The 17,237-nt window shown below is 43.2% G+C and overlaps 2 protein-coding genes across 8 annotated transcripts in view; one reads left to right on the forward strand and one right to left on the reverse strand.

Moving 5' to 3' along the window:
* Positions 1–7,356, forward strand: part of kmt2e (lysine (K)-specific methyltransferase 2E) — a 28,441-nt gene extending 21,085 nt beyond the window's left edge. For all 7 annotated transcript variants that reach the window (XM_014408348.4, XM_014408352.4, XM_014408350.4 and 4 more), the window contains 11 exons: positions 165–350; positions 561–887; positions 994–1,293; positions 1,925–2,075; positions 2,242–2,468; positions 2,560–2,616; positions 2,874–3,407; positions 3,711–3,967; positions 4,092–4,171; positions 4,841–4,920; positions 5,085–7,356. In XM_014408348.4, coding sequence (XP_014263834.3) covers positions 165–350; positions 561–887; positions 994–1,293; positions 1,925–2,075; positions 2,242–2,468; positions 2,560–2,616; positions 2,874–3,407; positions 3,711–3,967; positions 4,092–4,171; positions 4,841–4,920; positions 5,085–6,128 — 3,243 coding nt within the window. In that variant the 3' untranslated portion in view covers positions 6,129–7,356. The remainder of the gene's footprint in view (positions 1–164; positions 351–560; positions 888–993; positions 1,294–1,924; positions 2,076–2,241; positions 2,469–2,559; positions 2,617–2,873; positions 3,408–3,710; positions 3,968–4,091; positions 4,172–4,840; positions 4,921–5,084) is intronic.
* A 6,745-nt stretch (positions 7,357–14,101) lies between these two features.
* lhfpl3 (LHFPL tetraspan subfamily member 3) overlaps positions 14,102–17,237 on the reverse strand; it is a 63,145-nt gene continuing 60,009 nt past the window's right edge. The window contains exon 4 of the mRNA XM_004548373.5: positions 14,102–15,079. The gene's annotated coding sequence lies outside the window, so the exon portion shown is untranslated. The remainder of the gene's footprint in view (positions 15,080–17,237) is intronic.

Raw genomic sequence — 17,237 nt, forward strand, 5'->3', positions numbered from 1 at the left:
TGCATATGGCACTCTGCACTCAGATAGAAATGCTTTTCGCTGCGTAGCACACATTAACCAGTTGCACCGCTACCTCTGGGGAGTAGTACTCCATGAACTAATCTATGCGCACTCTCTTCCTCTCCCTCGCCCCTCCTCCATGCCCCACATCTAACCCTCTGCAGACACGAGAGGAGAGGAAGATGGAGGCCATCCTGCAAGCCTTTGCCCGAATGGAGAAGAGAGAGAAACGACGGGAGCAGGCGCTGGAGAGAATCGGCAGCATAAAGTCCGAGGTTGGGGGCCGCAGTGACATTAAGGAGGAGCCTCCAGCCACACCAGAGACGGCAGATTCGCCAGCTGTTATCCAGGTCAGAGCACAGATAAATAAAAAAAACAAAAAAAACAAAACAAAAAACTTTACTTTTATTTATATTTTAATTGATGTTTGCACAAATGCTTCTTCTGAGCTGTACTATAAAAAATTTGTGTTTTTGTTTGGAGCAAGCTATTGTCAGATTTTTAAGAGATTTATGTATTCAAATGTGATGTTATTGAACTCTCAAATGTGTTTTTTATAGCCACTTCTGGAAGTAAAAGAGGAGCCAGGTCTAAAGCCAGCCAAAGTTAAAGGCACGAGGAACAGGAAAAGTTTCTCAAGAAATCGTACTCACATTGGGCAACAGCGGCGACGAGCTCGCACTATCAGCACTTGTTCTGACCTGCCTCCCAGCTCTCCAACTGAGTCTGTGGAGCCTGTGACCAATGAAGCCCCTGAAGGAGAAACACCCACTGTGCCAGAGCCGGAGGCCATCTCCACACAAGCACCCGACACCAGTCCTCCGCACAGCAGCTCACCTGCACCTGACAGAAACCGAACAGGGAGCAAGACTTTCAGAACAAAAAAGGTACAGGCACATGTCTAATTCTGCATATGAAACATATTTCTGGCTTTTTAAAAAATGTTCAGGAACCCTTTAGAATTTTTACATCTTCTCAAACTCTTTTCCACAGCACTTTGTGAATGAGTGGGTAGGCGAGAAACAGCAGGACCGTGGTGCTGTACGAACACCAGAACCAGTCCCAGAAAGGCCACTGAGAATAAGCAGTGACCCTGAAGTGCTGGCCACGCAGCTCAACGCCCTGCCAGGCCTGGCCTGCTCCCAGCAGGTCTACAGCACGCCCAAACACTATGTCCGCTTTTTGTCCCCGTTCTTGGCAAACCGCAGCCCCACATCTCCCGGGGTCCCCACCGGGAGACGGCGTTCCCGAGAACTACCCGAAATGCCACCAACCACTGGTTCCTGCAAGAAGGTACAGACTTCTGCTTTTAAAAGCAATCCTGCCTTTCTTTGATGCTCATGGGAAAAACTTAAACAGCTAGATTTGGAAAGTAGATCTTTGTTTACATAGGAAATAACTAAGTTTTCCCAAAATGCCACAGCCTTTGAATTTCTTCCATTCTTTGTTAACTCCGTCTCCGTGAATGCATCAAAAAGTTTCCAGTGGGATGAACTCATTTGAAGTCGCCCAGAATATTATCGAGGGACAGGACTGTCACTGTTTAGCTGCTTTATTTAGAAGCTTCCTTTAATAAGTTGCTGAATTTATATTCTCCTTTACTAAAGTGCGTCTAGAAGCAGAATTTATCATTCAGCAGCTATCTTGTTAAAACCTATAGGTACTTATTTTGCCCCTATCTAAATGAATAAGGAGAGGTTTTTGGGTTTTGTTTTTTTTTTTGGTTTTTTTTAAGCTTGAAATTAGAAACTTCTCTCCTTTTACACACCATCTAGGTAACTTGATTAATACCATGACCATTTAGGTTAGTTTCTATATTTTTATTACAATATTAAGTAGATATACCTGCCACTAGATGTTTGAAACTGTTGTGAATGTCTCCTGTGCACTCTTTCTCTTTGTTATAATGGCTCTGTTTTTACAGCGATGGTTGAAGCAAGCTCTAGAGGAGGAAGGCTCCACCAGCCCAGGCAGACGGCCAAGTCTTCTCATGCCCGGTGAAGGCCCCCTCAGCCCCTCCATTAACGGAGACTCAGACAGCCCCCTACCCTATAATGGCATCTGCTCGCTACCAGGTAAGTCTGGGTTCGAACAGATCAATCTAATGCCACTTAAACTACAAACCTAACAAAGAAAACTGTGCATTTATTCAATGATGGTAAAGGAAACCAGTCTTAATAACAGTAAATAATCAAGCCAACTTTAAATCATAGATGCCATGCTCATTTTGACATCTTGCAGAGTTGCCCACTCCTTTGAAAAAGCGAAGGTTGAGTCCTTTGGACGCTTGTATGTCTGAGAGCTCAACGCCCTACGGTTCCCCTTGTGCCACGCCCACCCGGACAGAACAGTTGGAGACGCTGCTGACACCAGCCTTAATGGCCACCCCTCCACGTCCCCGAACAGAGGAGCCAAGCATGGAGCCCTTGCCCAGCACCCCAACGCCAACGCTTAATGCCCCTCAGGAGGTAAAGCTGTGTTTATGCATAAGCCTGTAAACGTTACATGTTTGTTTACATGAGGAAGAAAAAGTGGCTAAGTGTGTTTGTGGTTGCACAGAATGAATCTTCAGGGGAGAACTCACCAGAGGTCAACCGAAAACCCTGTGTGCAGGAGGTAAGATCATACCTCTAATATATTTAATTTGGAAATGACTTTAACCATCAGTCTCCCTCAGTTCCAGTATTATACTATCTGAAAATGTGGTAGTATTGCTGTAATAGTTTTTCTATAATAAAAATGTCCAGCTACATCCAAACATAAACCAGTAATCCAAAACATAATGTCAATTTAAGTCTGTTAAGCAGACATGTTCTTAGTGTTATGCCTCATCAGTGTTCATGTTGTGTTTTCATCCCTTGCTTCTCACCCAGGCCGATCGTCCTCCTTCGTTGGCGTCCTCTCCCTGCATCAAGGTTCCTAGTTCAGATGGACTCCCGTCAGAAGCCAAGGTGTCAGTTCCAGAGAGTCCACAGCCTCCACCTGCTGAGTCGGTGGACTGTGGAGAGGACAGGCCTGATAGTGGGGGTGTAGAAAGCACCAGTGAGGCTCCCTTGTCTACAGAAGCATGTGCTTCCTCTTATTCTGGCTGGATAAAAAGCCCAGAGAGGGGCCCGACTGCACCAGCTGGCCTGAACTTCTCTCCAGTCAATTCAAACTTAAGGGACCTCACCCCCTCCCACACTCTGGAGCCTCTGGCAGCCCCCTTCAGGCCTGAGGCTGCAGCAGGACCCTCAGCAGGAACGGGGTCACTGGTTGGCTCCCAGCCCTCGTTTAGCGAAGGCCAAGGGCAGCTCTTTCACCCCAGCTCTGAGGAGGGAAGTTCTCTTGGCTTCTCACGCTCGCTGAATGGGGACAGCGCTGGTGACGGAGGAGGCTCTGCACAGAACCCCCCACAGAAGAAAAAGGTGAGATTACTGACCTATAGAGATGAAAAAGAAGCTATCTGAAAACACTAAATGGCCCTTAATGAGATTGTAAATGCATTTTGCCCCCAGACAGTTTAAACAAACAGTTAATTAGTCAACAGTCTGAAAAAATAACTAGTTACTTATATAATCTGCAGAGAGAGTACCAATACATTGCAAACAAATGAGGTTGGCAGCGGGACTCCAGAAGTATTGATGCTTCCAAAGGTTGAATTATTATTCTTCAAATGCTGCCCTCTACTGGTTTGACTTAATGGTTTTTGTGGTTCTGCTTCTTCCCAGGTTTCCCTGCTAGAATACCGTAAGCGTCAACGCGAAGCCCGTCGCAGCGGCTCCAAGACCGAGTGCAGCTCTCCCGTTTCCACTGTGCCGCCTCTAGCTGTGGACGCCTTCTCTGTCTCTCTAGAGACCACCAGCGAGCCTCCTCTACCTCCTGCTTCCACGGCTCTCTCCAACACCACCACCGCAGCTTTAAGAGAGCCACAGACAAACGAGGAGGCAGAGTCCACCGGAGAGAAGGAGGGAGGAGAAGGACAGTGGTGTGTGCTTTAATGTGTTGAAATGATAACTACAGAGAAATGTGTAAACAGAAAAAAAAAAAGCTCTGCATTCATGGTAGCAAACCTTAGTACATAAAGTCTTCTTATTGATGTTTCACTTCAGGACATCGTCGACTTCTGTAGAGCAGGCCCGAGAGCGCAGCTACCACCGAGCTCTGCTGCTCAGCAAAGACAAAGACACAGGTAAGAAAACGGAAATCGTACGGTGTGAGGATGGAGAAGCAAACCCTATATGTTACAGCCTACCATGGGCAGAAACTCCTCGTGCATGTACAGAAGTGCCCTTAAGCCTTTTGTAATAGTAGTTGATCATGTTTACTGACATTTTTCAAGGAACCAGCACCCAAAATACCTGTAGCAGTTTGAGGGGTGCGCTGCTGTAGTACATGAAGACTGTAGTTACCCCATTTCCCTATTTTTTTTATTTATTTTTATTTTTTTTTTAGTTTGTTTGTGAGTGAAGTGGTGGTGAATGCTTTGTTTCTTTGTAAGAGTAAAATTAGTTGGGATTTTATTTTTTTGCAATATGAAGGCAGCTGGTGTGCAGGAAATCCTGGAATAATAAAGTAATTTGTTTTCTCATAACCTGAATTAAACAATCTAGATTTAACTAAAGAACTGTGCCATTCTTTGTTGAATGTTTAAGTGTGTTTTGAGTGGCTTGTGGTTAAATGTATTTGTATTGAAATGCTTTTTACTATCAATGTGTTGCAAGCATTTTAAACCATCCATGAATGGTCATACAACCAGATCTGTCTCCATCAGAGCTGTTTATATTTTTCATGTTTTTTTTTCTTTTTTTAAATGATGATCTGTTTTGTATTTTTTTTTTTTTTATTTTTTTTTTTTTAGATGGTGAGACAGAAGGTGGAGATACGCCTTCGATGAGGGAGTGTGCATCTCCGAGTGTCCAGAAGACCCCGACCCACACAGTGAGTTGACGTCAGGCTATCATCACCAGTTTTATTGCCAGTTTATTTTTATTTTTTATTTTATTAAATTTAATTAATTTTAGTCATGTTTTCTGTTAAAGTTTCATTGATTAAATTGATTAATTTGACTCATCTCTGCTTACTTTTGTCCGTCTCCTCTGCAGCCCTGTTCTCCTGGCCCTCTTGTCCAACCTTCTGGTCGGCCATCGAAGGAGGAAGATGGCGATGGTCAACCTCGGACGCCAAATCTGACCAGCCAGCCGACAAGCAAGCCGACAGGACCCAAATCGGCCCCGCTAACACCGACAAAGCTTCACCCCACCCCGTTACCCTCCTCACCAGTCCACTACCCTGGATCGTCCCTCCTCCACTCTCCAAAGCCTCAGGTTCAGGGTTCGCCCTATCGCAGCCAGAGGGCGCTGTTCTCTGCCCAAACTCAGAACCAACCACAGCCCCAGACTCAGACTGGGCCCAGTGCTTTTCCGCAGTATAATACACAGAACACTCCACCGCCACCGCCACCACCACCGCCAGCACCGCCTGTTTCCACAGCCTATTTTCCAAGCCAGAGCCCCTCACCTGCCGGACCTTTCCCTGGGTTTAAACCCTCTGTCACGCCGCCCTATCCTCCAGGCTCTCAGCCCCTGATACAGACTCTTCCCCACAGCGTGCACTATCAGAGTTCAGCTGCTCCTCCGCCGCCACCTCCTCCGCCTCCACACCCGATGCCTGGCCCCACCCTGCTACACGTCAACCTGCAGCCACCTCCTATCCAGCAACATCAGCTCATGATGACAACTGCACCTCCTCCACCTCCTCCCCCACAGGGTCAGACCTCCCAACAGCAGCAGCCGCCTCCTTCAGGAGGCACCCTGTTGTCACTTACCCCTCCGCCACCACCTCCTCCGCCTCCTCCAGCCCCCTCTACCAACACCCCAATGCAGCCCCACCACTATCAGAACTTAGGGGGGTTTCAGCCGGCACTGATGCACCCTGGTGCTGCAGCGAACTCTTCAGTACCCCCATCCTCCTACCCCCCACCCCTTCAGCAGACCGGACTGCCTCCACCTCCCCCACCTCCTCCCCAACAGACTCAACAAGGCCAGTCTCAGGCCGCTGCCTCCCAGATGCCTTCTGGGACTCGTGGAGCTCCTGCATCCTCGACCCCCTTCCACAGCTCGGGGTACCTGAGCACAGGGTGGCACTGACCCGCCCCTTCTTGCTGCCGGTGTCTGGCAGCCCCTGAGAACTCATCGTGAGGGGGCATGTACCATACGCTGTAGATACGTTTTCTATGTACCTGTACACATGGCCAGTGGAAAAACAGCTGATTGTGGGATAAAAGGGTACTTTTTAAGAAAAACAAAAAAGACATAAAATTTTAACAAAAAAGGACAGTGAAATAAATCTTCAAGACAGACTATAAAAATAAAGATAGACGATTCTCCCCGGTGCTCATAGCCCTTTTCTCTCTGGCCTCCATGTTTGTTTTTATAATATCCTTCCTGTGATGGAGAGGAAGGATCTTTGTTCTGTGTCTTGTTTGGACTCCCGTTGTAAGGCACTTTGTTTATCAATGGACATTCCAGCCTATATCCTTCCTCTTCCTTTCCCCTTTGTCAGTTAAACATTTTACTTCCTCCTCTCACTCATCTGTTGTCATCTCTATACACCATTTATTTGTTTTAATCTAGTGGTTCATTATAGCGCAGAGAAAGCTCTTTTTGTATAGAGAAGAAGAAAAAAAGACAAATATTTTTTTTATTCCTCTGTCTGACAACAAATATCTGTTCACCGCTGCAGATTCAGAAGAAGAAGAAAAAAAAAAAAAAAGACCAGTTTCGGGGGAACCTGCCTCACTGCCACAGGAGGCCGAACTCGTTTGTGTGTGTGAGTGTGTTTCAGTGTGTGTGGCTGCTTAGATAAGCAAAGCGTGCGTGAGATTTCATGTAAAAACGAGTGTCTTCTGAGGTAGGCTGGGTGGTCTGGCCCACAGGTAGGATGTTAGCGGTTTATTTTTGAATATCAATGGTTATTTGTAGAAAATGTAATTTAATGTATAGGTGGTTACTCCAGCTTTCACCAAGAACAGGTTGTACATATTCGCTTTTTTTTTTTTTTTTCTTTTTTTTTTTCTATGCTTGTACAATTTGCTCCCATACTGTTTATTTTTTTTGTTAAATATTGTTGTAAATACAAACACTCTTCTTGGCAAAGCTGAATGTTTCTGTGACTGTAGCATTATTTTTATTTTATTCTAACCCCCTCCACCCTCCCATCCTCAACTATTCAACTTGGTCTTTTTTTTTTTTTTTTTTTTTTAAATCATTTGTGTGTGTGAGTGTACGTTTGTGTGGAGGGGAGAGACTCACAGACACTGCACTGGTTGGCTATTTTCATGGTTCATTATAATAAATCACTGTAATGACAGTTTTACACCACTTGTCGTGACATTTGTCTGCCGGGGAACATTTGTGCCGTCGTCTTTGCTGCCGGCTGCTTTGACAAATATCCGCTCAGATTGAAATCATCCAAGGACAGCAGAAAACTGAGGCTGAGAGGTAATAATACTGCCCACCTACAGCATATTTATAATCAATATCCAAACACTGGAACATTAGAACGCAGTAGGAAATCTTTAAAGTTGGACTATAATTATAGGAATAAAAATTGATAGGGGTTAACTGTGTGCCATTATTTTCCCAAAATGAGTTTCCTTGTAAATTAAATTTAATTAATAATCTTTGGCAAGTTGTTTAATTGTGTAGATATGTTGAGAGTACATCCTTTTTCTGCAGCATAGAAAAAGGAACAATGTTAGAAGTGAAAATCAGAGGTGGAACAGAATTAATAGAAAAAATACCTTTTTTTTTTTTTCTTAATTCATATTATTGTAAAATTGATATCTGTAGGTATTTAACTGCTAGTTAGACAAAAGGCAAATTTGAAGATGTTATTTAGTGCTTAAAGTGGACTTATAGAATATAGGGAAGTAGGATTTTTCAAAATCATGCAATAGGTGCAGCCAACAAAACTCAGATGAGTTTGATTCCTGGTGACCTTGACCTCAAGGTCAAAAGTCAGGTTTTCTGAAAATCTTGTGACTGAGATCATTCAAACGTGGCAATGTAATTCTTTTCAAATTCATACCCCAGGTGCATCTGCGTTGGCAGCGTTGTCAACTGTACCAGTACCACTGTCAACAACCATCGTGCTTAACAGTTCATACGGTGTTTAGGTTTAAAACCCTCAACTTTAAGGTTGTTATACACAGAGCAGTGAGACAAAGATCCAAACTTGTATAATAAGTATATAAATGCAGTGGGGACAGGCAAGTCAACATCAAGCCATTATTAGCTGGTCCTGATGTTTCTAAGCAAGAAAAAAAACTTAAGACACTGAGATTTGGGGTTTATCCTTCATCTCAGGAGAAGGCAGCAGCAGGGAGAATTTTATGATTTGATCCAGTAGTTGAAGCTGAATTGCGACCGCTTTCATACATATTTCAGCATGTCAGTGAGGTAGTCTGAGCTCATGTTGTGAGACCTGGAATCACAAACTCCAGCTGATCCAGAGCAGCGTCTAGCTGTGTGTCTGAGTTTAAATGATGGAATTTTACCATTTCCAGATCATTGTATATTCAGTACTGATGCACGTTTTCATCTAAGAGTGCACTTGTTGCCAAATGCAGTGGTCCAATTGGCTTCAAATTCATCCTGCAAAATAACACAGTCTGTGTACAGCTGCATTAAGAATAGGTCTAAAGTAGAGTCCAAAATATGTGTAATGCATGAAATACCACACATCGGTGTGGAAGAGCCTTTATAGAGTAGCTGTGCATCATTTGCACTTCAAATTAATCCTTATTTTTCTTGTAGTGGGTGTTGTTGCATCACCCCTCCTCTCCCTGTAAGCTAACTTTCTTTTTGATTGGCTGCCACTTGCAAATAAAAAGTGTGGGACAGGAGTAGATGACCTTACTGGCAATAATGACATTTGTCAAAGAGTGGAAAAAATGTCTGATACTGAACATTTATAGCAGCCTAAAGCCTCCAGCAACATATATATGACCAAAAATAAGGAAAGGCACTCCCTTGAGGAAGGTCTAACGAGGATTTATTTACACACCTAATGTTAGCGGGTGGGGATGGCTTTGTCCTCCAGAGAGTAAATGTTTATTCAGCTCAAAGTAAAGTTAAGAATAAAAGAAACTGAGCCAAGTGAGATCACATGGAGCTGAGATGTCATGAAAAGGTCACCGTATAGAGGATGGACCCTTCTGATTTAGGGCACAGTGTGGCTTTACTCTGAAGTCATCCTGCCCTTGTAGTGGTTCCAATAATAGCAACACCGTCTATATTCATACATCCATCCAATTTTGCCTTGAGTGTATAACGAGCATTACGGCCTCATGAGGCACTATAGTGATTAGGCTTTAGTCTCTGGTTGAAACAAAATAGCCAATAATGACTCATAACTTCCTCTAACAAAGAGACTAATCTTCCCTCTAAGAGGTGTACAGCCCCCTGAAGGCTGTTAGGATTCATGTGAGCAGATGGCCGTGCACATGTCTTGATTTTAATCAAGTAGCTGGTGTGCATGCCAAAAATTATATCCCCCCCTTAATGATTATGATCCTGCCTCTGCCCTTCAGTGTTTTGGAAGTGAGGGTAACAACCAGGACTCACATGTGAGTTCTCCGTTTGCTGCACATTTAGACCTACAAGTCATTACTCATCACAAAAAAGGATATAAAAGCAGTTCTGTTATTTTCTACAACTTTGTGAAAGTTTAAGATCTTTCAACAGTTATCCATTCATTTTCTCCCACTTATCTGGGCTTGGGTCATGTGGAAATCAGCCTAAGCAGAAAAGAACAACTTCTCGACCCATATCCGATCATGGTATGACAGTGTGAACGGCACAAATCCGATATTTTCACATCCGATCTGGGTCACTTTCGTATGTGGTACTGAATCCGATACATATCCGATGTTTTAGAAAGCGACTGCTGTGTGAACGGTCATGTCGCATTAAATCCGTCTTTTACGTCACTGACACAAGACAGACGCCAGTTATCAGCTCCGGAGAAGCGCCCGATAAGACATCGCGAACGCTTCCTGGTCATCCTGTGTAGATGTTAGTGAATCTGTTGGGAAGACAACGTTGGGGAAACGTGCACATTTTATTTGTACTGTATAATCTGCAGATTCTGACAGAAATCTGCAACTATCATTTGAAGTACCGCTCCTCTAAAACAGCAATAAGGATAATTATTAGGTTATTTACATTATTATGTAAATAACAAAATAACTTAAAGCAAAAATTGGGAAACGTAAAGTCGGAAGTCTTTATATTAAGGGCCATCAGCCAAACAATATTGTTTGCTCTGGGTATAAACGGAGTGCGTTGTGTGTGACGTCTTCTTTTGCGCATGCGGACCGCTTTGAGCGTTCACACTAGAGAGCGTTTGCTGTCGCATTTTATTTGTAGTGTGAACAAGCAGACAAAAAACGTAGCCTAAGTCCCTCCTATTCTATTTGTAAGGCTGAGCCTAGCCACCCTAGCTCATTTCCACTGCTTATATCCACCTATATTAACCTCATTCTTTCAATTAGACTGCTCAGAGCGTGTGACCATAGGTGCAAGTAGGAACATGGATGAACAAACTGTAATCAAACTTAGACTTCATGTTGCCAGATCTGAACACAAGCGGTGTTCTGTACTGGGTGTCTGTGCAAACCAAAGTTTGTCCATAACAGGCATGTTCGAACATAAGGCTGTAGATAAGTGCAAGTGGCACTAGGATACCCTAGACCACAGGGCATCAATTTTGGGAGCATATCATCAGATCTGTGGCCATACGTTCTGGACCCTTGGTTGAAGAAAGGTGTTGAGCTGTCAAATGATCTGTCAAGTGGTGATGAGTTGGATCAGGTGGCGGAGGAACGCCTGGCAGAGATCTTCAACCCTCACCTTGGGCAGAACTTCAAGTACATTCAGAGGAAGACTGGGGACATTGAGTCAGAACGGACCATGTTCAGGGACCCCTTCACCTCCATGAAGGTGCTGCACTGAGCTGTGGCTGCAAGGTGGTTGGTGCCTGAGCAAGACTGTCCAAGCGGGCTTGGTTAGCCTGTGGGACTAAAGAGGCAGCTGATAACTACCAAAAGGCTAACTGGAACGCAGCTCGGGTAGTGGCTGAAGCAAAAACTCAGGTGTGCGGGGAGTTCTTACAGGCCACGGAAAAAGACTTTTGGACTGGCTTGAAGAGATTCTGGCAATCCATCACGTGTTCTAAGAAAATGTGAAGTTTTTTATTTTAAAAAATATATCTTTCATAATGTGCTGCAGGGTTGCATCTGTATAGCAACCCAGATATTTAATCCTTTCTGTTATTGTCATTATTATTATTTTAAAAGTGGTATGTGGACCTTTTGGATCAAGAATGTTGATGGGTGTCCTTGGGTGGCAAGGCAAACAATCAGGACTCCTTCAGCTTGCTGTGGTAACAGTGACGTAACAGGAATTCTCGTTTCTGTTCAGAAAGGTGCAGAAGCCATAATATGCCAGCAGCATAGCAGCTCAATGTATTTTTAAAATAAGTATTTTTTTTATTTTGATCGTGATGTTACCAAATTTATACCACCATGCAGTATTAGTATTAAATTAAGTATTTATATTACTTACTGTATTTCTATTAGCTATGATAGTTGACAATGTAGTGTTATTTCCCAACATTTCCAATTTATCTATTTATTTTTGATAAGCAAATGCTAATTATACTGTTAGTGTTTTACAAGCAAGAGTATTTTTAAAATATTAATATTATAAAAGAAAAGAGGCAAAAACTATACTTGATGTATTGTCACAGTGGTTATTATAGGTTATTATAGTACAGTGAAAAAACATCTTAAGCAACCCCTCATTTTGTTTTATCTATATAAATATTTTACTAGTGATTTACTGAAACACTTGCAAACGAAAATGGAAAAATGTAGCACACAAGGTAAAAAAAAGACCCCCAACTCCAAACAGTTTATACAATTCTAAGAAGCTTGAAAGTCAATGTTTGCTATGACAGTCTTTGTTCTTCAACACAGGCTGAACTATCTTAGCCAAGCTTTCTTGTATTTTAAGTAGTCTTCAGGAACTGTGTGCCAGGCTTCTTGAAGGTCATTCCAAGCTTTTCTTTGGATGTTGGCTGTCTTTTGTTCCATGACAGAATCCACAGTTTTGGCACTAGATGGCTTTATTTTGCCTGAATAATTCATAGGTCAGTGTGAAGAGGCTTAACCCCTTACTGCCTAGTGCACCATATTTGATACATACAGTTTTTGTGAGTTTTTAAAGACTTCTACACTATCAGTGTTTTTCCCCTCCAAAAACCAACTTAAACCAGCTCACATCTACTTCTACGCAGAAATAATCTGAAAATAACAATCACTTAAAAATACTTAAATATAATTTGTTTCTTATTTCCTTTAAGGTCTTCAGATTGTTTTCAGGTACTGAAATGTGGGTAAATCACACTACAGGTCATCGGCTGTATTATGAAGTGCTTCTTGATTTTACTGTATGAACATAGTAGCAATTCAATATTTAATTACCTGAACTAACAATTGAAAAAAATTCTAGGAGAAGTGAGACATACGAGCTGAGGATGGTATGCATCTACAGGTGTAATGTAAAACTGATTAATCTCCACTTATTAACTGTGTTTACTCGCTAAAGATTGTGAGAAAACCTATTATAGGGGGAGTACTTTCTTTAGGAGTGCTTTATTATGGCTTTTTACTTCACTCAGTGATCTGGAAAAAAGGCCCGTAAAGGCACACATGCAGTGGAAAAGAAGTGCATCTTGCTCAAGTGCAAAACCTATATTTTTATTCAAGGAGAGAGAGGGAAAACAGAATAGAGTATGTGATGTCTTATGAAGCCATTTTTGTTATGAGTACCATGTTTTCCAATCTGTAAGTATTTGATAGCTGGTAAGTATGTTCATGGAAGATGATTTCTCTAAAGACATATTTAGCAGGCTACAATGTAGGTCATGGTCAGATTATAGTTTTTTTTATATACAGAATAAGTGCTAGTGCTTGGTCAACAGGTGTCAAGAACAGTAAGTAAATACTTACCTCAGGTCACATAATGTCAGGGGGTCACAGAAACAGGTGTAGCACTTGTTAGCAAGCCTGGCACAGAGTAAGGGCAAGTTTCCAGCAAACAGCATCTCTAAAAGTCCCTTATGAATCACTTATGCAGTTGTGATCAGACAATTGCAAATACCATCATGGGCATGAATGTCATGGTAATTTGGGGTTTTTAATGATTTATTTGAACTGCTCTTTTGTGACACTGGAAAGATTGTGCATCATACATCTTTAATTTCTTATCTGGCCATGAAACCGTTCTCCAGACAGCATTTGGCTTGCCCGTGTGAACATCTGCAAATTTCAGTCAAGGTTGAAGTTTCTGATTTTGGAGCAGGGGCTTCCTTCTTGGTCAGGATGCTTTCAGTCCATAAGGATATAGAACCTCCTTCACTGTGCACACTGATGCTAGTGTTCCAGCAGTTTCCAGTTCATTGCAGTCTTGAGCCTTGTTGCTTCCTGAGCATCCTAACCAGTTCATCTGAGGGTGACAGTTTGCATATTTTTCTGGACTTGAAATGATGATCCTCCAGCTGTTTAAGCTTCCTGAATGACCAAAGCTACGACCAACCCAGTTGAAAATGTGTGCACTAGGCTTAAAAGCCAGGTCTGTGCCTGTTTATGTTTTAGAGAAAATCCAAAACTATGTTAAACTTGGGGATCCAGTTCTTTCTTTTTTTTTTGGACATTCATGCCCAAGATGACTGTACGTAAACTTCTGACCAAAACTGTAAGTTATTTGTTAAACCCAATGGGTGTAGAAAAACAGATATGTGTAAGTTACGTTTTTCAGACGGGTATAAGTAGTTCGGCCTTCTGAGTAGGCCAAACCGGTAGCCTACCAACCTGAAGGCAACTAACCTCAGCACCAAAACAAAAACACATAACCTGTTAAGTTCTTTTGCTCTTTCCATTAACACATTTATTGTAAGTTAGACTCATTTCTTCCTTTCATTCTTTTCTTGTTGTGAGACAGCGAAGGATGACAGGAAACAAAAATAAGAAAGATACAACAATACAAAACCTATCCACAGTTCGAGTCCAGCACTTACTCCCTTTTTAGTTCCTCACAATACTGCCAGATTACAAGATACTCTATGGCACATACTGTTAATGGTACAATAAAATGACATTTCAAAATGTACAATTTAAAGTTAAGACAAAGCACAGGGACACAATCAACATACAGCTATACACAGATTATAGACTTTATATAACCAATGTTTTCGCCCTTTTAGTACTCTTATATTTTACTCTGTTTTTGCACAGTCCTCACCAGTAAAAACTTCTAATTACTACCATTTGATTCTATCACATCAAACATTTAATTATAAGAAAACAGCTGTGTTCTTCCTGCTCGCTTATCCAGCCTGTCATTCTCTCCAGTCCCTCACATCTCTGCAGACAATGCTCGTGTTTAAATTAAAAGGTCAAACTGTGTCGAAGCTGGAGTCCTTTGCAGGAAGTTTGTTGACGTGATAAGAAAGAAGATCTGACAGCCTTGACCTCAAGTCTGTTAAGACCTTATTTGTGTCGGTCAAAGTCTTGTTAATGCGTTCTGATTTAATTCGATTTGAGCGGATGCCACTCTGTGGTATTTGTCCAAACTGTGTCCTGGAGCTGATGTGCCATGTCTTTCACACTTTGTTTAATTTTATTTTTCAGCTGAACCTCTGCACTCCTGCAATCCTCGCCTCCAGAACAGCTCAGGTGTGATGATGAACCTACCAAGACAGGCAAAGTCTTTTAAAGTATTTATCCTGCAAAAATTAGCAGTTTGAGATGCAACTGAGGACTATTTTACAGAAAGAGCTTCCAGGGAGGACAAAAGGTCTCCTAGTCTCCATAATGAGGTTGTGTGGCTTCTTCCAGACTTCCTCCTGTCCTTCTTCTTCTTTGATGTTGATTCTCCACTCATCAGTTCTGCATCCAAGCTCCAAGGTTGACTAGGAGAGGAAAGCTGGATCCTGAAGTGACTTTACATCTAGGTGGTAAGACCTGCAGACACTGAGAAAAATAATGTAGAATCAGCTGACATTAACATAATTTGGAACCATGATGATCTTTAGCTTCCAATATTAAATGCCTTGTGGTGACTGTTGCTATGGTTTCGAGATATATAAATAAAATTGAATAAAATCTTTGTCTTTAAATCCAAGAGTAGGTCTTGTGCGCACATCATCTATTTATTATAAAAAATAATTTAAGCACATGATGTGATAATGCAAGAAAAATAATTGGCAACTGCTTGTAAACACAACAATTAAACTTGGCTCTTTCTCATCAGAAGCAGTGGGTAAGAAAGCTGGAGGGTAAATGACAGGAGGGGTTGTGATTACTAATTTTTTTTGTTTATTTCGTACTGGTTGGTTTCCAGTTAAGAACCATGTGGGAAGATTTGGGTGAATTCAGCCAATTCTCATGTTATAACATTATTCTGGGCTCTGCTTTACATGTATGTGTGTAGACTGTGAGTTTGTGGTGTCCAAGCCCTTAATATCCATTTTGCATCAGGGTGTGCTTTACCAAATTTCTACTCAGTGAACGTGCTGTGTCCTTCCGCTTCTCAGTTAGATCCACCTCTCGCTTGTGAAGTATGGTTGCAAAAACTGCCAAAATGGTGGCAGTAAAAAACATAATGCAAGTAAAGTGAATGCTTAATGTTATTGTGGCCTCTCAGCTCTGGTGTTCATATCATGACAGAGAAGATAAACACAAGAGGAGAGAATGGAGCAACAGTTATGTGAAACGGAGGTTGGAGAACAGGGTTCATGTGAGTCTATACATCTCATTTTAGGAAAATCTGCTTTAAACTGATGTACAAAATAGTTTTTTTTTAAATTATGTATGTAAAATACATTAAATCTTATCAATAGTTCATATATTCATCAGATTATGAGACCATATCTTCCCCCTGTGAGTGAGCTTATAATGGGTCAGCTACAAATTACAGAATAAGTCCTCTCCGTGAATCGCTACCTTATCGTGGTGGAGGGGTTTGTGTGTCCCAGGGATCCCAGGGGCTATGTTGTCTGGGGGCTTTTGACCCCTGGTAGGGTCTTCCATGGCAAATTGGTTCTGGGTGAGGGACCAGACAAAGAGCGATTCAGAAGACCCTTATGAAGAAAACATCGAGGGAACAGTTTACCCTGCCTGGGATAGGGTTACCGGGGCCCCGCCCTGGAGCCAGGCCATAGTCCATGGGGCCCGGCCGGGCACAGCCCGAAGAGGGGACATGGGCCCATCTTCCCGCAGGCCCACCACCCGCAGGAGGCGCCATAGGGGTTGGGTGCATTGTGTGCTGGGCGACGGCCAGGAGCGGAGGCCTTGGCGGACTGATCCCTGGCTGCCAAGACTGGCAATCGGGACATGGAATGTCACCTCTCTGGTGGGGAAGGAGCCTGAGTTAGTGAGTGAGGTTGAGAGGTACCGGCTAATCATAGTCGGGCTCACCTTTACGCATGGCTTGGGCTCTGGAACCAGTCTCCTGGAGAGGGGCTGGACTCTGTCTCAGTCTGGAGTTGCCCCTGGTGAGAGGCGGCGGGCTGGGGTGGGTATTCTAATATCCCCTTGGCTTGCTGCCGGTACGTTGGAGTTTTTCCCGGTGGATGAGAGGGTTTGTTCCCTGCGCCTTAGGGTGGGGGAGCGGGTCCTGACTGTCATCTGCACTTATGCGCCGAGTGGCAGTTCAGAGTACCCAGCCTTCTTAGAGTCCCTAGGTGGGGTGCTGGAAGGTGCTCCACCTGGAGACTCTGTTGTCCTGCTGGGAGACTTCAATGCTCACGTGGGTAACGACAGCGAGACCTGGAGGGGTGTGATTGGGAGGAACGGCCTCCCTGATCTGAACCCGAGCGGTGTTTTGTTATTGGACTTCTGTGCTAATCACAGTTTGGCCATAACGAACACCTTGTTCGAACATAAGAGTGCCCATAAGTGCACGTGGCACCAGGACGCTCTAGGCCGCAGGTCGATAATCGATTTTGTAATCGTATCACCAGACCTGCGACCATATGTTCTGGACACTCGGGTAAAGAGAGGGGCTGAGCTGTCAACTGATCACCACCTGGTGGTGAGTTGGATCAGGTGGCGGGGGAGGACGCTGGACAGACCTGGTGCACCTAAACGTGTAGTGAGGGTGTGCTGGGAACGTCTAGCAGAGGCCCCA

The sequence above is a fragment of the Maylandia zebra genome, linkage group LG17 (genome assembly GCF_041146795.1).
Source record: "Maylandia zebra isolate NMK-2024a linkage group LG17, Mzebra_GT3a, whole genome shotgun sequence".
NCBI classification, from domain to species: domain Eukaryota; kingdom Metazoa; phylum Chordata; class Actinopteri; order Cichliformes; family Cichlidae; genus Maylandia; species Maylandia zebra.